The sequence below is a fragment of the Doryrhamphus excisus genome, chromosome 4 (genome assembly GCF_030265055.1).
Source record: "Doryrhamphus excisus isolate RoL2022-K1 chromosome 4, RoL_Dexc_1.0, whole genome shotgun sequence".
Taxonomy (NCBI): Eukaryota; Metazoa; Chordata; class Actinopteri; order Syngnathiformes; family Syngnathidae; genus Doryrhamphus; species Doryrhamphus excisus.
Genome location: NC_080469.1, coordinates 21,140,411 through 21,158,150, shown reverse-complemented (window position 1 = coordinate 21,158,150; position 17,740 = coordinate 21,140,411). Strand labels below are relative to the sequence as shown.

General features: G+C 41.3%; 1 protein-coding gene across 4 annotated transcripts in view; it reads right to left on the bottom strand.

The window, feature by feature from the left end:
* The window catches only part of LOC131127991 (protein prune homolog 2-like), a 47,825-nt gene that overhangs the window by 7,030 nt on the left and 23,055 nt on the right, over positions 1-17,740 (bottom strand). For 3 of the 4 annotated variants that reach the window (XM_058070443.1, XM_058070444.1, XM_058070441.1), the window contains exons 7-14: positions 8,034-8,171; positions 7,631-7,950; positions 4,615-7,557; positions 2,993-3,187; positions 2,206-2,294; positions 1,155-1,370; positions 932-1,081; positions 737-836 (exon numbers count right to left, since the gene is read on the bottom strand). In XM_058070443.1, the coding sequence (XP_057926426.1) occupies positions 737-836; positions 932-1,081; positions 1,155-1,370; positions 2,206-2,294; positions 2,993-3,187; positions 4,615-7,557; positions 7,631-7,950; positions 8,034-8,171 (4,151 nt within the window). The remainder of the gene's footprint in view (positions 1-736; positions 837-931; positions 1,082-1,154; positions 1,371-2,205; positions 2,295-2,992; positions 3,188-4,614; positions 7,558-7,630; positions 7,951-8,033; positions 8,172-17,740) is intronic. The other variant, XM_058070442.1, reaches the window with a different exon arrangement.

The following is a 17,740-nucleotide window of genomic DNA, read 5'->3' as shown; positions in this document are numbered from 1 at the left end:
CAAGCTCTTAGAAAATGCACTTTTGCCACCTTTGTGGCTGTTTAAAATTGCACCAAACATGAGCTCCTTTATTGTGCAGTTGCATCATCACATCTTTTTGCCTTTCATGCAAAAAATATATAAACATATAAATACGCCTATGAGAGAGAGCATCCATGTGGGAAAAAAATGTGTCAATACATCTTTGGTAGCGAATGAGATTAATTAAAAAAAACAGCAAAAATGTGCAATCTAAGGAGAACATTGGTGCTGCGACTGCTACTACTACCACTACTAATAAGAATAATAATATGCTTTAGCACCAAAAACACAAAGCTGAAATGGAGAGTGTTTTTCTTAAAGATATAGTAGAATACACAGTTTGTGGTTAAATAATAAATGATTGCATAGAAAACCTGTTTGCGATCGTCGAAAGAATAAACATTATTAGAGCCCTCGAGACATGAAATAACACCCCTATAGTCCAGGTATAGGTATGAATGTGAGTGTGAATGGTTGTTTGTCTATATGTGCCTTGTGATTGGCTGGCCACCAGTACAGGGTGTACCCCGCCTCTCGCCCCAAGACAGCTGGGATAGGCTCCAGCACCCCCACAGCCCTTGTGGGGATAAGCGGTAGAAAATGGATGAATGAAAAGACAGGTGAGGTGAGTTCACTGCGGGAACGGAACTGGAGGAGTGCTTTGTAGAATGAGCTCCACTGCCACTCTATGTTTGATGGAGTGAGTTTTACTTACAAAAACAGGTTTTCCATGACATAGTGGTAGTTGTCACAGTCACTGTCCGGCAGGAAGCAGGCCGCAAACACGATGATGGCGTTCTGTTCAGCGTAATAACCTGATGTGCGCAAACACACACAAGTCAGCGTCCTTTATAAACACATAAAAACAAAGATGGAGGGACGTCAAGAGGCGTTAAGTGTCTTTACTTACCCCCATGAGAGACGACTCTCTTATAAGCCTCAATGCACTTCATGTCAATACGATGCTCCTGCTCTCCAATCACAACGCTCCTCCACAGTCGGCCATCATCTGCTCCACCGCTTGCAGCTCCTGCTGCCACACCGAAGCCCTCAGAGTCCCCTTGTGGACGAATAGAAGAATAACATGAGAGAATGTCATCGACAAGATGGCGTTTACACGTAACGCATCTCACCTTGCGCATTAAACTCCTCATCAGACGTGTCCAGCTCCTCAATGTTAACATCCAGATCATCACCGGTGTCCAGAGCCTCGTCCTCCTCTTCCGTGTCCAAGGCGTCTTCCGAAAGCAGGGAGCCTTCGCTGCGGTCCAGCGACACGTTCATGGGGGGAGCTACAAGCTTCCTCCTCTGACTGGAGCCGGCCGACACATCTGCAGACGAGGGAGGGTCTGTCACAAGGAAATAAAGTTTAAAATGACACCTTAGTGGGCGGCACGGCGGACGAGTGGTTAGCGCGCAGACCTCCCAGCTAGGAGACCAGGGTTCAATTCCCACCCTCGGCCATCTCTGTGTGGATTTTGCATGTTCTCCCCCCGCGCATGTGTAGGTTTTCTCCGAGTACTCCGGTTTCCTCCCACATTCCAAAAACATGCTAGGTTAATTGGCCACTCCAAATTGTCCATAGGTATGAATGTGAGTGTGAATGGTTGTTTGTCTATATGTGCCCTGTGATTGGCTGGCGACCAGTCCAGGGTGTACCCCGCCTCTCACCCAAAGACAGCTGGGATAGGCTCCCTCGTGAGGAAAAGCGGTAGAAAATGAATGAATGAATGAACAATAATTTAACGTTTGGGCGGCACGGCGGACGAGTGGTTAGCGCGCAGACCTCACAGCTAGGAGACCAGGGTTCAATTCCACCCTCGGCCATCTCTGTGTGGAGTTGGCATGTTCTCCCCGTGCATGCGTGGGTTTTCTCCGGGTACTCCGGTTTCCTCCCACATTCCAAAAACATGCTAGGTTAATTAGCGACTCCAAATTGTCCATAGGTATGAATGTGAGTGTGAATGGTTGTTTGTCTATATGTGCCCTGTGATTGGCTGGCGACCAGTCCGAAGACAGCTGGGATAGGCTCCAGCACCCCTGCAACCCTTGTGAGGAAAAGCGGTAGAAAATGAATGAATTTAACGTTTGATGCTATATATGTATGCTATATATATATATATATATATATATGATGCTAAGAGTGCTAAATCAAAAACAAGTGTAATAAATGTGTTTATTTACCTTCCCTATTCTCGGTGTCCTCCACCTCCTCACTGGAGGTCCTCCCCATCATCGTCATCATCGCTGCTGCTCCGTCCTCGCGATGGGAGCTGTGCACACAATCATGATCCAGGACGTAAACGACAACGGCGATCACCGTGAGCACGGCAGCCAGAAACACACACAATACGACGCCATAGAAGCCAAACAACATCATCTAGCCATCCATCTAGAAGAGCAGCCTTTCTACTTTGTTTTAGTTTTTCCAACACAAAGCAAGTCAAGAGCGCACGTGGGACGGGGGAACAATACTGAACACTGTTGCCCCCTCCCCCCCTTTACTCTCCCAGCATATCTGATCAGCATAACACCCACTAACAACAGGGATTAGATACACAAGATTAGAAACATTAAAAAGTATCTTATTTGGACACCTACCGTAGATCTCTAGCCACAGCATCAACCAGCTTCTCCACTATAGGTCACATGACCATGTGTGTATGTTACGTGAGCACATACACACATGCGCGCAAGAACACAAAGAAAGACAGGGGAGGGTTGCGTACCCCACAGAGGGGGCGGGTCATGAGAATTACAAAGTGGGGCCAAAGCGTCCCATGATACAACTGTTAACAAGGAGCCATCATTAAGCAACAGTACACACACACACACACACATATAAATGCACACACACACACACACACAAACTTTGACATTCTTTTGGCGTGATTAATCCGGTATTAAATAACTGAACTGAAAAAGCGAAACAGAAACAGAAGGCACTTTGTCAACGTACAATCAAACTGACCGTGACATAAGGAAGTGGGCGTATCCCTCGGGGACATACTGAGCGTGATCATGCCTGTCAGTCTGCTCGTATTGGCTGCAACGAGGTTCAGAGTAGCTCTCGGGTCGGTGTGTCGGTGCGGGGGCGTCGGTTGTAAACTCTGCGTAGATGTCAGAGGCACTCCGGCTGATGTCGTCGTTTTCCTGCTTTTCAGTCCTAGCGAGTACATAAACAACTTGTAAGACTGGAGCCTATTCCAGACGACTTTGAGGGTGAGAGGCGGCATATTGACTGGTTACCTTGACTGGTAACCAGCCGATCACAGAGCACACATAGACAAACAACCATAGACACTCATATTCGGTCTCAATTAGCCAAACATGTTTTTTGGCCGTTGAGTGCTTAGCGCGCAGACCTCAGAGCGAGGAGACCACGGTTCAATTCCACCCTCGGCCATCTATGTGAGGAGTTTGCATGTTCTCCCCGTGCATGCGTGGGTTTTCTCCGGGTACTCCGGTTTCCTCCCACATTCCAAAAACATGCTAGGTTAATTGGCGACTCCAAATTGTCCATAGGTATGAATGTGAGTGTGAATGGTTGTTTGTCTATATGTGCCCTGTGATTGGCTGGCCACCAGCTGGGATAGGCTCCAGCACCCCCGCGACCCTCATGAGGAAAAAGCGGTAGAAAATGAAGGAATGAATGAATGTTTTTGGCTGGCGACCAGTCCAGGGTGTACCCTGCCTCTCGCCCAAAGACAGCTGGGATAGGTTCCAGCACCCCCGCGACCCCCATGAGGAAAAAGCAGTAGAAAATTAATGAATGAACGAATGTTTTTGGCTGGCGACCAGTCCAGGGTGGACCCCGCCTCTCACCCAAAGACAGCTGGGATAGGCTCCAGCACCCCCGCGACCCTCGTGAGGAAAAAGCGGTAGAAAATGAATGAATGAATGAATATTTTTGGGTGGGGACCAGTCCAGGGTGGACCCCGCCTCTCGCCCAAAGACAGCTGGGATAGGCTCCAGCACCCCCGCGACCCTCGTGAGGAAAAAGCGGTAGAAAATGAATGAATATTTTTGGGTGGCGACCAGTCCAGGGTGTACCCCGCCTCTCGCCCAAAGACAGCTGGGATAGGCTCCAGCACCCCCGCTACCCTCGTGAGGAAAAAGCGGTAGAAAATGAATGAATGAATGAATATTTTTGGGTGGCGACCAGTCCAGGGTGGACCCCGCCTCTCGCCCAAAGACAGTTGGGATAGGCTCCAGCACCCCCGCCACCCTTGTGAGGAAAAAGCAGTAGAAAATAAATGAATGAATGAATGTTTTTGGCTGGCGACCAGTCCAGGGTGGACCCCGCCTCTCGCCCAAAGACAGCTGGGATAGGCTCCAGCACCCCCCGCGACCCTCGTGAGGAAAAAGCGGTAGAAAATGAATGAATGAATGAATATTTTTGGGTGGCGACCAGTCCAGGGTGGACCCCGCCTCTCGCCCAAAGACAGCTGGGATAGGCTCCAGCACCCCCGCGACCCTCGTGAGGAAAAAGCGGTAGAAAATGAATGAATGAATGAATGTTTTTGGCTGGCGACCAGTCCAGGATGGACCCCCGCGGTTTAGAAAATGGACGACTAGATGTGCACCACTTACCCTAAAACCGGAGAATAGCTTTGGTGACCTATTTGGTGTTCAGCTGAGCTACCATAAGTCCTCTCAGCATGTCCATAATAATCCAGGATGTCCTCTTGGAACATTCCACCGGTGGGTTCCAGTTGACTACCTCCAACAAGTTCCTCGGTGAAACTTAATAGGTCATGGGAGCTCAACTTGGACGTTGGTTGATCTACATCCGCCTCATCTTCGTCATTCTCCTCCTCCATTAAATCTCCAGAAAAGGGTAATCCGAGGGTTTTGTCGCCCGGGCCTCCCGACTCACTCATAGGCGTGCCAGCTAAAGAGCTGGTGTGGGATTCGGAGCTGTTGCTCAGTGACCGGGAGTCGCATGATGACTGGGGGGTATCATGCCTTGGTGAAGGAGGCCTCCAAACATGGAAGTTACCCGGCGAAGTAGGATGCGGCGGTGGAGTTGTGGCGGCCGGTGACCGCCCGCTGTCTGAATCAGAGTCTTCCATTGAGATTTGGGAATGAACGTAAACCTCCTCTCTGGTTTTTAGGAAGTGATCGGAAGGATGTCTTAGCGACGGCGACATGCTTCTGCCCACGCTGCTCGGTGTGTCCTCGTAGTTCCCTTCTTTCATTTCTTGCTTTGGATCGGACTGGTGAAAAGATTCAGTTTTAGTTCGAGGGGGATGGGTTTGGTTGAACGTCTGAGATGATTTCCGTGTTCCGCAGGTTGACTCGGCTTCATGTTCTGTTTGGAATTTTTTGGTAACTTGGGTTTGTCTGGTTTTCTGTGTGGTCTCCTGAGTTTGAGCCTTCAGCACCGAAGCAGCATAAGACAGCATGCTAAAAGTCTCCATGGTTTTTCTTGATCCTCTTGGCCGGTGCCCTCGTTCCCTCTCCGTTTCCTTTACTGTACCGGGAACGATAATGTATTCCATTTCTAGGCCTGATGAAGAATCCCCGTCAGAATTAGAGCGGAGTTCGTCATGACTGCCTGGGTGAAGGCTGTCTGGGCTCGACTTAAGGGTGTCTCTGTCCCCACCGGGGCTCGGTGATTTTGCGGAACCCTCCGTCGGACCTTCTTTGCTTTGGCTGTCAATGTGGGCAGCACTTGGTAGACTGCTGGATGGTGGGGACGGTCCAGGACTTAGGGATAAAGTATCCTCTGCCCGAGAGTCATCAACTAGAATAAACGGAGAACCAAGACTCGGTTGATCAACTGAGTCATTGTTACTCTTGTCACTCAACTCAGTTTGTCCTTCAAAAAGAAACACTTTGTCTGAAACTCCCAGATCGGATTGAATCCGTCTTGTTTTTTCATCAGTGGGTTTAGTCACCGCAATAAACGGGCTGGACTGCTCTTCGAGTTTAACCATATCAGCAGGACTAGTGAGGGCTTCAGGGGAGGATGACCGACTGCAGGCTCTTACGTTATCATACTCTGAGGTGGAGATGACCATGCGAGGAACAGAAACAAGGTCGCTTGTGGGTGATATTTGACCTTCTTCCCCCTCTATAACTATTTTGACATTCTGCTGTTGACCGTTCCACTTCATATCCTGTGCATCCCATAAACCAGTGTGAACACTAGAGTCATTTCCGGGTCCTTCCGGGCTTGCCGATGAGGAACTGTCCTCTTGTATGGTAGTGTTCCACATCACCATGCCACCGTAGGAAAATCCTTGTGGACTTTCCGCAAACGTGCCGCCCCCCGCATTAGAAGTCACTCCATTGAAGGACTCGGAACCTTCGGAGAAATTTTCAGGGGTGGTTTGAGCGGAGAAACTGTCATCCCGAATGGTCATGTTCCACATATCCAGCGATTCAGGGTAAGAGGTTGTGGTTCCACTGTCGGATTTCAGAAAGCCCTTCTGTGCAGAGTAGGTCCAGAAGTCTAGTGTTTGACCACTTCCTGTTTTCCCCTGTGTCTCTTCATCGTCCTCCTTAGAGGTGTCAGGTGTTAAAGTGATTGGGATGGTTTTCTTTTTCTGAGAGGTTGTTTCTTTCACTCCAAAGAGACCTTCTTTGCCTTTTCTACCTACTTCTTCATCTGGTGGAGTCAGCTGCAGATCAGCCACGGTCATGGAGTTCCACTGATCCCTCAGTACGGAATCTGGGTGCCAGTTATCTTGTGAGTCTGTCTGCTCAGTGATCAGACTAAGTTGCGGTTCGAGGCTCAAGTCCCTCTGTGACCTCGCTTCCCTCTTCCTACATGTCGGACCACCTTCTGGATCTCTGCGCCTTACTTCTTCCAGGTTCTGCGGGCTCTCTCTGGTTCTATTCCATGTGTCATTGGAGGAAGGTAGGTCAAAACCAAGTTCCTCCCAGGTTTCAGACAAGGATGACGAGACGCTGTCCTTGTGCTGCAGGCCACTGATCCTCTCCACGACATCCTCAGGGAAGAACCTGACACTGCAACTGCTGGATGGGTGACCACCTACCAGACTGTTAACCGGAGTCGGAGGAACAACGGTGTCCATCATCTCGACACCATGCATTTGACCATCAGGATCAGTTGAAGACTGACGACTTTCGAGGCCGCCCAAAGAACTGGGTGCAGAGAAATCCAGTAGGTTTAGTTCTTCGTATTCCGACAGACTTGAACTTCCCGCTGTTTGTCTGTCATCATCTAATTTTCCTCCAGGATTTGGAAGAATGGGCTGTGGATGAAGAGCATCAAAACTAAACTGATCCAAGTGGTCACTCCTCTTTTTGCTGGAGCGGCGACTCCTCCTCTCGGGTGGCACAGGAGGGGAGAGAGAAGATAAGCCCAGAGGAGAGGGGTTCCTCATCAGGACACCCCCAGGACCAGCACCAAGAATCTCGCCAACTGGGCTGTCATCACTGAGGAATACCGAACTCTCCTTGGAGGACCGGCTGCTGCGGATGGTGTTCATTCCACTATCAGGGCTTGGAAGCTCTCCAATTGCTCCCACTCCTGCCATGTCCTCCTCACCTTCTGCGACTCCCCTAATGGAACAGAATTCACTATGAAGCTACCTCAACTTGGTTTTAGGACCTGAATGTTCTTGGTTTTACTTACCTCTCTATTGCTACCACAGCTCCACTGCCTCCTTCACCTTCAGAGCCATCCATGTCATTGATGCCAGACGATCCCTGCGAGAACTCCACGCTCCCGGCCACACCTTCGGTGGAGGACGTCCTGCTGCTCGGGTGACAGGCCAGCACGGAGCACCGGCGATCCATAAACTCCTTGAGGAGGCAACGCACCTCCTCTTCCAGCAGAGAGGTACCCGAAGTAGTTGCGGTATTTAGGGGGACGTGATAGACCTGGAAACACGCCCTGTTCTCTAGTTCACCTGAGAGAGACCAACTACACGTTTCCTCCAACTCGCAGCAGATCTGAAATAGATATAACAGATACCCCAGTTGGAAAATTTAGAAATCAGAAATCTCTAATTGTGGGGGTCTTGCGGCTGTTTCACCTGGTTGAGGAGGTCTGTGTTGCTGGAGTAGACTGCCACCTGTTGGCGGGGAGGATCAAGCGACAGGAGAACCAACAGTCCATCGTAGTGGTGTCGATTACAGAATGACTTCAATGCATCTTCATAATCACGCCAGTGCTTGAAGGACGACCAAGACATGCAAGATGAACAGTCAACATTAAAGATCAATTATTATTGTATGTACTATTATTATAAGTACAGTAGCAGGCTTTACTACTTGGTAATAGTAATGGTTTAATTTCATTTGAACATGCATCAGATTACAATTGAATGCATCACATAATCAGTTCCCAGTTCCACATGTCCAAAAGGAGTAGGAAGAAGCAAAGCTTATTAAATCCTACCCCTCCATCTGGTACTTTTACAATCAGTAACTGTTACATGTGTTCACTTCCTGCTTTCCGAATATAGTTTAAGTTTTTTTTTTCTTTTGTAGTCATTTGTAGTATGTTCTCTGTAGACGGCATTATGAATTATCCTTACTATCCTTTTTTGCAGTACATTTAGCGAGTGAAGCAAGTGTACTTGACAATTGTTGATTGGCAGCAAATATGCTGACCTAGCATGATGTTGCTGTTAAAATGTGAGTGTAATGTTAGCATTCTAGCTCATATAGCGATGCTAGTGTTGCTAATGTTTGTGTCTTCCTGTCCCACTTCTGACGTTGTTCTTGTTGTCAGTGCTTTCCAAAGTGCAGCCCGGGGGCCATTAGCCCGCAGCACATTCTAAAAATAGAATTTCACAATAAAAATATACAAAAAAATAAATACAATAACATTAAAAAATAGTAAAATCAGCAGTAATTTTACAAAAATTCAGTCAAAATATTCAGCGTAATCTAACAAAAAACATAATATAATGTAGCATAAAGTTAAAATATTAAAGAAAAAAGAATAATAGAGAAAAAAGACAAAAATAAAATAGTTTTTGCAAAATTAGGTTACGTAAAAGTTATACTATCCCAAGAATAAATATGAGGAAAATATATATAAGAAATATAAATATGAAAAATATATATGTATATATATATCCATATTTATTGATTGTGATAAATATATTTAATTAATCATAATCATTATAATTACTTTATTTTTGTATATGTATACAAACAATAGTAAAATCAGCAGTAATTTTACAAGAATTAAGTCAAAATATTCAGCGTAATCTAACAAAAAACATAATATAATGTAGCATGAAGTTAAAATATGAAAGAAAAAAGAATAATAAAGAAAAGACAAAAATAATGTAATTTTTGGAAAATTACCTTACGTAAAAGTTACACTATCACAAGAATAAATATGAAGAAAATATATATAAGAAATATAAATATGAAGAATATATATGTATATATATATCAATATTTATTTATTGTGATAAATATATTTAATTAATCATAATCATTATAATTACTTTATTTTTGTATATATATACAAACAATAGTAAAATCAGCAGTAATTTTACAAGAATTAAGTCAAAATATTCAGCGTAATCTAACAAAAAACATAACATAATGTAGCATAAAGTTAAAATATTAAAGAAAAAAGAATAATAAAGAAAAAAGACAAAAATAATGTAATTTTTGGAAAATTACCTTACGTAAAAGTTACACTATCACAAGAATAAATATGAAGAATATATATATATATATATATATATATATATATATATATATATATATATATATATATATATATATATATATATATATATATATATTTATTTATTTATTGTGATAAATATATTTAATTAATCATAATAATTATAATTACTTTATTTTTGTATATATATACAAACAATAGTAAAATCAGCAGTAATTTTACAAGAATTAAGTCATAATATTCAGCGTAATCTAACAAAAAACATAATATAATGTAGCATGAAGTTAAAATATGAAAGAAAAAAGAATAATAAAGAAAAAAGACAAAAATAAAGTAATTTTGGGAAAATTAGGTTACGTAAAAGTTACACTATCACAAGAATAAATATGAAGAAAATATATATAAGAAATATAAATATGATGAATATATATGTATATACTACCGTTCAAAAGTTTGGGGTCACTTAGAAATTTCCTTATTTTTTTAAGAAAAGCACTGTTTTTTTCAACGAAGATAACTTTAAACTAATCAGAAATACACTCTATACATTGTTAATGTGGTAAATGACTATTCTAGCTGCAAATGTCTGGTTTTTAGTGTAATATCTACATAGGTGTATAGAGGCCTATTTCCAGCAACTATCACTCCAGTGTTCTAATGGTACAATGTGTTTGCTCATTGCGTCAAAAGGCTAATGGATGATTAGAAAACCCTTGTGCAATCATGTTGGCACAGCTGAAAACAGTTTAGCTGGTTAGAGACTCTATGAAACTGACCTTCCTTTGAGCAGGTTGAGTATCTGGAGCATCACGTTTGTGGGGTCGATTAAACGCTCAAAATGACCAGAAAAAGAGAACTTTCATGTGAAACTCGACAGTCTATTATTGTTCTTAGAAATGAAGGCTATTCCATGCAAGAAATTGCCAAGAAACTGAAGATTTCCTACAACGGTGTGTACTACTCCCTTCAGAGAACAGCACAAACAGGCTCTAACCAGAGTAGAAAGAGAAGTGGGAGGCCCCGCTGCACATCTAAGCAAGAAGATAAGTACATTAGAGTCTCTAGTTTGAGAAATAGACGCCTCACAGGTCCTCAACTGGCAGCTTCATTAAATAGTACCCGCAAAACGCCAGTGTCAACATCTACAGTGAAGAGGCGACTCCGGGATGCTGGCCTTCAGGGCAGAGTGGCAAAGAAAAAACCATATCTGAGACTGGCCAATAAAAGAAAAAGATTAATATGGGCAAAAGAACACAGACATTGGACAGAGGAAGATTGGAAAAAAGTGTTATGGACGGACGAATCAAAGTTTGAGGTGTTTGGATTAAGATATGCCTTAAGATATGCCTTTATTCGTCCCTCAGTGGGGAAATTTGTAATCTGGAAAATTTGGATCACACAGAAGAACATTTGTGAGACGCAGAACAACTGAAAAGATGCTGGAAGAGTGCCTGACACCATCTGTCAAGCAAGGTGGGGGTAACGTGATGGTCTGGGGTTGCTTTGGTGCTGGTAAGGTGGGAGATTTGTTCAAGGTAAAAGGGATTTTGAATAAGGAAGGCTATCACTCCATTTTGCAACGCCATGCCATACCCTGTGGACAGCGCTTGATTGGAGCCAATTTCATCCTACAACAGGACAATGACCCAAAGCACACCTCCAAATTGTGCAAGAACTATTTAGAGAAGAAGCAGGCAGCTGGTATTCTATCTGTAATGGAGTGGCCAGCGCAGTCACCAGATCTAAACCCCATTGAGCTGTTGTGGGAGCAGCTTGACCGTATGGTACGCAAGAAGTGCCCATCCAGCCAATCCAACTTGTGGGAGGTGCTTCTAGAAGTGTGGGGTGAAATTTCTCCAGATTACCTCAACAAATTAACAGCTAGAATGCCAAAGGTCTGCAATGCTGTCATTGCTGCAAATGGAGGATTCTTTGACGAAAGCAAAGTTTGAAGGAAAAAATTATTACTTCAAATACAAATCATTATTTCTAACCTTATCAATGTCTTGACTATATTTTCTATTCATTTTAAAACTCATGTGGTAAATAAAAGTGTGACTTTTCATGGAAAACACAAAATTGTCTGGGTGACCCCAAACTTTTGAACGGTAGTATATATGTATATATATACATATTTATTTATTGTGATAAATATATTTAATTACTCATAATTATAATTACTTTATTTTTGTATATATATATATAAATATGTGGAAATATGGGAATAAAGTCATAATGGCAAGAAGAAATATCATGCCAAGTATTTAACTGTTGAAAATAAAGATAATGTGGGATCTAATGTGTGAAGAAAAATCAGATGACTATTATAAACACCATTTATTATTGTCATCTGTGGCGATGAGATACAAAGTGCACCCAAAGACACTTTGTGATTGATGGGCTGGCAATTAAATGTTTGCTCTTAAAGCTGCCACCATGCACAGATTATGGTAATTCGCCGGCACACGCAGCGACTGATGGATGGAAAAGTTGCATTAATGGATTGTTGGGATTGTCAAGCAAAAGTTATTTTAGCGATTGTTTTCTTTTTTTTTTTTGGAATGATTAACAACTGCGTTTATGGCAGCCAACATTTTTGCAAAGCCAGGATTGCTTGAAGACATATTTGCTCCATTTATTTATTTGGATCTGTTGTACTACTGTTGGTTTTACAGAGCTGTGGAAAAGCTTGAAAACTAAATGAGGTAGTTAAGAGTAAAACTAATGTGGAATTTTAATCTCAAGAAATTCCTGTATGCAGTCGTCCCTCGTTTACTGCTATGAATTGGTTCCAGAACAACAGTGATAAGTGAACTTCTGCAAAGTAGGATTCGATAGTAATAGATATAATATTTTTGCAGTTATGGCATAGGAAACATGCTTAACACGTTCTAAGTAGGGGTGTAAGAAAATATCATTTTGGCGATATATCGCGATACTTCGTTCCACGATACTGTATCAATATTAAAAAGTATGATATGGATATTTTTAGGCATTTATCATAGACTGTAGATCAGGGGTCTCAAACTCAATTTACTTGGGCGCCACTGGAGCTCGGGTCTGGGTGATACTGGGCCGCATCAGGTTTAAAACGCATTTATTAAAAACAAAAAAAAAAAATAAAAACTTCGCTTTGGTTGCAATTTTCTACAATAAAAGCTCTGATAAAACATTCCACTGTTCTCAAATATCTTACTTTTTATTTTTCTACACAAAATAACATGAAAAATAAATAAACAAATCAACAATAAATAAAATCAATCAATCAGTAATAAATAAATAAATATAATAATAATAAAACAGCAAATAATAAAAACTTAAGAAACCACATATAGTTGGCGGGTAGACAAATTTTTTTTTCAGATTAAAATTAACAAAGCTTAACAAAGATTAACAAAGAGCCCTGTAGACATGACAAAACACGACTATAGTCACATTTATACTCTTTTTTTATTTACAACATATTGCGCAACTGCAGGGTCTTGAGACACATGCTAACTCGCAAACTAGAGAGCTAGCGACCTAAACGGTAGCCTTCAAGTTATTTCCTTTAAATTTAAATAGCCAAAAACTTACCACTTCCACACGGATAGGGAGGATAACTATTAACAGTCATTTAACCTTTAACATGAACATTAATCAAATGTAATAATTTTTTCTGGGTACATGATACCATACAGCATCCATATCAAACTTGCGCGGGCCGCACTAACATTAAACTTTCATATCACGGCAGGGGCCTCAAACTAGTGTCCTGCGGGCCCCATTTGGCCCGCGGGCCGCGTGTATATTGCATGCAATTGGCCAGTTCATGTTTCCTATTTTAAAGCAGATGGCAAAGTTTAACTATTAGAGGCTAATTCAAAGTTGAAAACATACCCTTGTTGTGATTTACCACTGTTGCAGTGTGTGCAGGGGTACCGTGACTGTGTGTGTTGCGGGGTCCTCCGGCAACACGAAGCTGCCCGGCGGATGTGCCTGCCTGTAAATCATGTGGCGGAAAAATACATAGGCCGATATCGATTCAAGGTAAAGAACGCAAATATCAGCCCGATGTATCAGTCGATTCTTCGCCAACATGTTGCTAATTTCAAAGGAAATGCAATCTGGTGTAGCTGCAGCGGGAGGTGGTGTGAAGGCAACATGACGGCTAATTTACTCTGTTCAGAGCCAAATGGCAGCCAGACTGTCTCACTGCATGTCATCTCTCCATCTTTCTATGTGTGTGCATGTGTGCGCACAGCTGGGGTGGAAGTTTGTATGAGCATCATTGAAAGGCTGATGCTAACACGTAATGTGCTTACATGTGCACAAAGTGTAGTGGTAGGTTCATGTCACCCGTAAAGAAGACTTCTGAGAGTGAATGCGTGGGGCGTTGGGGAAGCTTTGTTGCACCCGTCACAATGTCGATGCTGAGAAATGGCCTTGTCAGACACTTAAACGTGAGTGTTTACAATGTATGGGACTGACGGTGGCCATATTAAGCAGAGGAAGAAGGATGTATGAAGGAGCGATGCGTTACCTCATCCTCGCAGGTTAATATTGACACAGCCTTGGCGCATACAGAGCCTGCAGCCATCATCAATTACGTTTTTTTTTTTTGTTGTTGCCCGCCACGAAGGTCCCCTCGGGAACACGTTTACTGTGAGACATACGTTTTATTTATGTCTTTAATGGCTTATTTACACTTAATGTCTACTATTTTGGGTAGTACAATTGTAAACCCATTTAAAGCCGTCATTACAATACATTGATGAGACAATAGCCACTGCAGAAAGTACACTGTACCGAAAAAAACACAAGGAACTGCTAATTGTGATTATAATCTCTGATTATATCTACTATATTGGGTAATAGGAGTTTAAAGGTGACTATACCCTTACGAAAAGAAAATATATTTATCAATATATTACTTTAAATATGTTGTATTATATTATATTATTTTTCCATTATATTTCTAATACATTATATATTATAAATACATGGAATAATATATTTTTGTACATATATTATACAATATATTATATATTCATGTAATATATGGCAATATATTGCAGAATATACAAATGATTGCCACTTTCAATATATTGAAATATATTATATAAGTTTATATATCCCAAATTATATGCAATTTTATATATGTAAAAATAAAAAATATAGTAAAAATATAGTCCTTTTTTGGTCTTGATCGCAAGATATTTTTTATATGCATCAATATATACTATATACTAATATATTTTTTGGGGCCGATGCCGATTTTTTTCCATCACCCTCAGCCGATGGCCGATTTTGCTTGGGCCGATATTTGAGTCCGATACTGCTTTTGATCCCGAAATTTACATGAAAAAATGACCATGATAACAAATATTACAGGTCTCATGTTTAAAGAAATATTTATTGAAATGTAAACACTGAACACAGTAGGATTCAGCTTTCTTAAACACACATTTAAACGCCATTATCAACTTTAAAAAGAATAAATATTCAACCATGTGCAAAACATGTCATGGGCTTAGTAAAGTGTTAAAAGCAAGCTAACTCTATTACTTGTGAAAACGCGCTCTTGATGTGATTGATGTGACACAAAGCTGCCCCGGCGGATGCCTGACTGTAAATCATGCGGTGGAAAAATACTACGGCGAACCCACGCACGTATCGGCTGATACCGATACAAGGAAAAAAAACACAAATATCGGCCCGATATATCGGCAGGCCGATGTATCGATCGATCCTTACTTAGAACTATGGGTGTGTATTGGCAAGAATCTGGCGATACGGTACATATCACGATACTAGGCTCACGATACGATATATTACGATACTGTTAACAAGGCGATATTTTTTTTGTTTTTCTTGTAGTCAAAGATTATTTCCTGTAAAAACTGAATTACACCAGCAATATGCACTTACTAAACACATTTTTATTCCATTAGAACAGTATGTTATGCTGTATCACAAACTTTCCTCTGTAAAAACTTAAAGTGTAGCATTTAGATAAAGCTTTAACATCCAGCTTTAAATTTACAAAAAAAAAATTAATAAATTAAATTATGCCTCAAGATCCTGCTCAAATGTTCACATTCTATTAGCTGTGAAAAAATGCAGAGTATACAGTCCCTGACTTATCCACCATCAGAACAGTATTTTTGTGGAACAAAGTAACTAACATCAGTAAAAAGTCCTTTTAGGATGCTTGAAATAAGCATTATTTAACAAAATAGTGATATCAATTTGAAAAACAAAATACCTGCAATATCACAGTACTACTTTTGTAGTATACAAAAGGACCTTGGCATTGTTTGCTAGCGGCAGGTCTCGCAGATTTGTCGTGTTTCCCGAATACTTTATTCGGGCACTTCAGCTTTGTACGCCGGCACTGTTATGTGCTGGTATTCTGCCATGTTGAACTGTGTTTATGTGTGAGGACGTTTCACTCGTCAATCTCGTTCAACGTCCTTACCTAATTGACTACGTAAGTACTGCCACCTAACCATCGGAGGTTTCAATTCAAATCAGAAATGAACTTTTGCCGTGTCTGCAATTGAAAAAATCCCATATACAGCAGGGGTCTCAAACACGCGGCCCGCAGGCCAAATGTGGCCCGCAGGACACTAGTTTGAGGCCCCCGCCATGATATGAAAGTTTAATGTTAGTGCAGCCCGCGCAAGTTTTATATGGATGCTGTATGGTATCATGTACCCAGAAAAAATTATTACGTTTTATTAATGTTCATGTTAAAGGTTAAATAACTGTTAATAGTTATCCTCCCTATCCGTGTGGAAGTGGTACGTTTTTGGCTATTTAAGTTTAAAGGAAATAACTTGAAGGCAAGCTTTTAGGTCGCTAGCTCTCTAGTTTGCGAGTTAGCATGTGTCTCAAGACCCTGCAGTTGCGCAATATGTTGTAAATAAAAAGAGTATAAATGTGACTATAGTCGTGTTTTGTCATGTCTACAGGGCTCTAATAATGCTTTGTTAATTTTAATCTGAAAAAAATAATTTGTCTACCCACCAACTATATGTGGTTTCTTAAGTTTTTATTATTTGCCGTTTTATTATTATTATTATATTTATTTATTTATTACTTATTGATTGATTTTCTTTATTCTTGATTTGTTTATTTATTTTTCATCTTATTTTGTGTAGAAAATTGGAACCAAAGCGAAGTTTTTAAAAAAAATGTTGTTTTTAATAAATGCATTTTTGTTTGTTTTTTTTGGAAAACCTGATGCGGCCCAGTCTCACCCAGACCCGAGCTCCACTGGCCCCCAAGTAAATTGAGTTTGAGACCCCTGATATACAGTCTATGATAAATGCCTAAAAATATCCATATCATACTTTTTAATATTGATACAGTATCGTGGAACGGAGTACCGCGATATATCGCCAAAACGATATTTTTTGTTAAGCATGTTTCCTATGCCATAACTGCAAAAATATTATATCTATTACTATCGAATCCTACTTTGCAGAAGGTCACTTATCACAGAAATGTATTCACTAATCAGAAATTAACCTTAAATAAATACCATATACAGTCTATGATAAATGGCTAAAAATATCACATATATAAATATGGACTAATAATGGGCTGTAGGGAAGTACTGTGATATTTGAGCCGCAAAGTAGTGAGGGACGACTGTATCTATATGCGTCTTTTTTGTAGATATATACGATTTTCGTTTTTTTATTGTCTTCCTGTCAGTCTGGTAGTTTCACTCAGGACCCGACAGATGGTGAACTATGCCTGCAGGAAACTCTGGCCTCAACCCAAAATTAAAATACATAATTGAATGGCACAAAATGTCACGTAAAGAATATTTTTAAGGTTAAGAAAGGTATCAGGACCCCTAAATACAGCTCCCCAACGGGCTGCTTGTGTGAGGATTGGTAAAACACACACACAAATACTATGCAATACTATGAATTTACCCCCTTAAGGGAATTAAAATAGTATTTTCATAATAAAAACGTGCGTCGGAAGTCCTAATCCGCTCCACAGGTAGCGAGTCTTTAGCCTAAGCAGCCTCAGGTGCACACAACTCAACAGCCTCATAACTCACACCCGGTGCTTGTAAGCCGCCGCGCA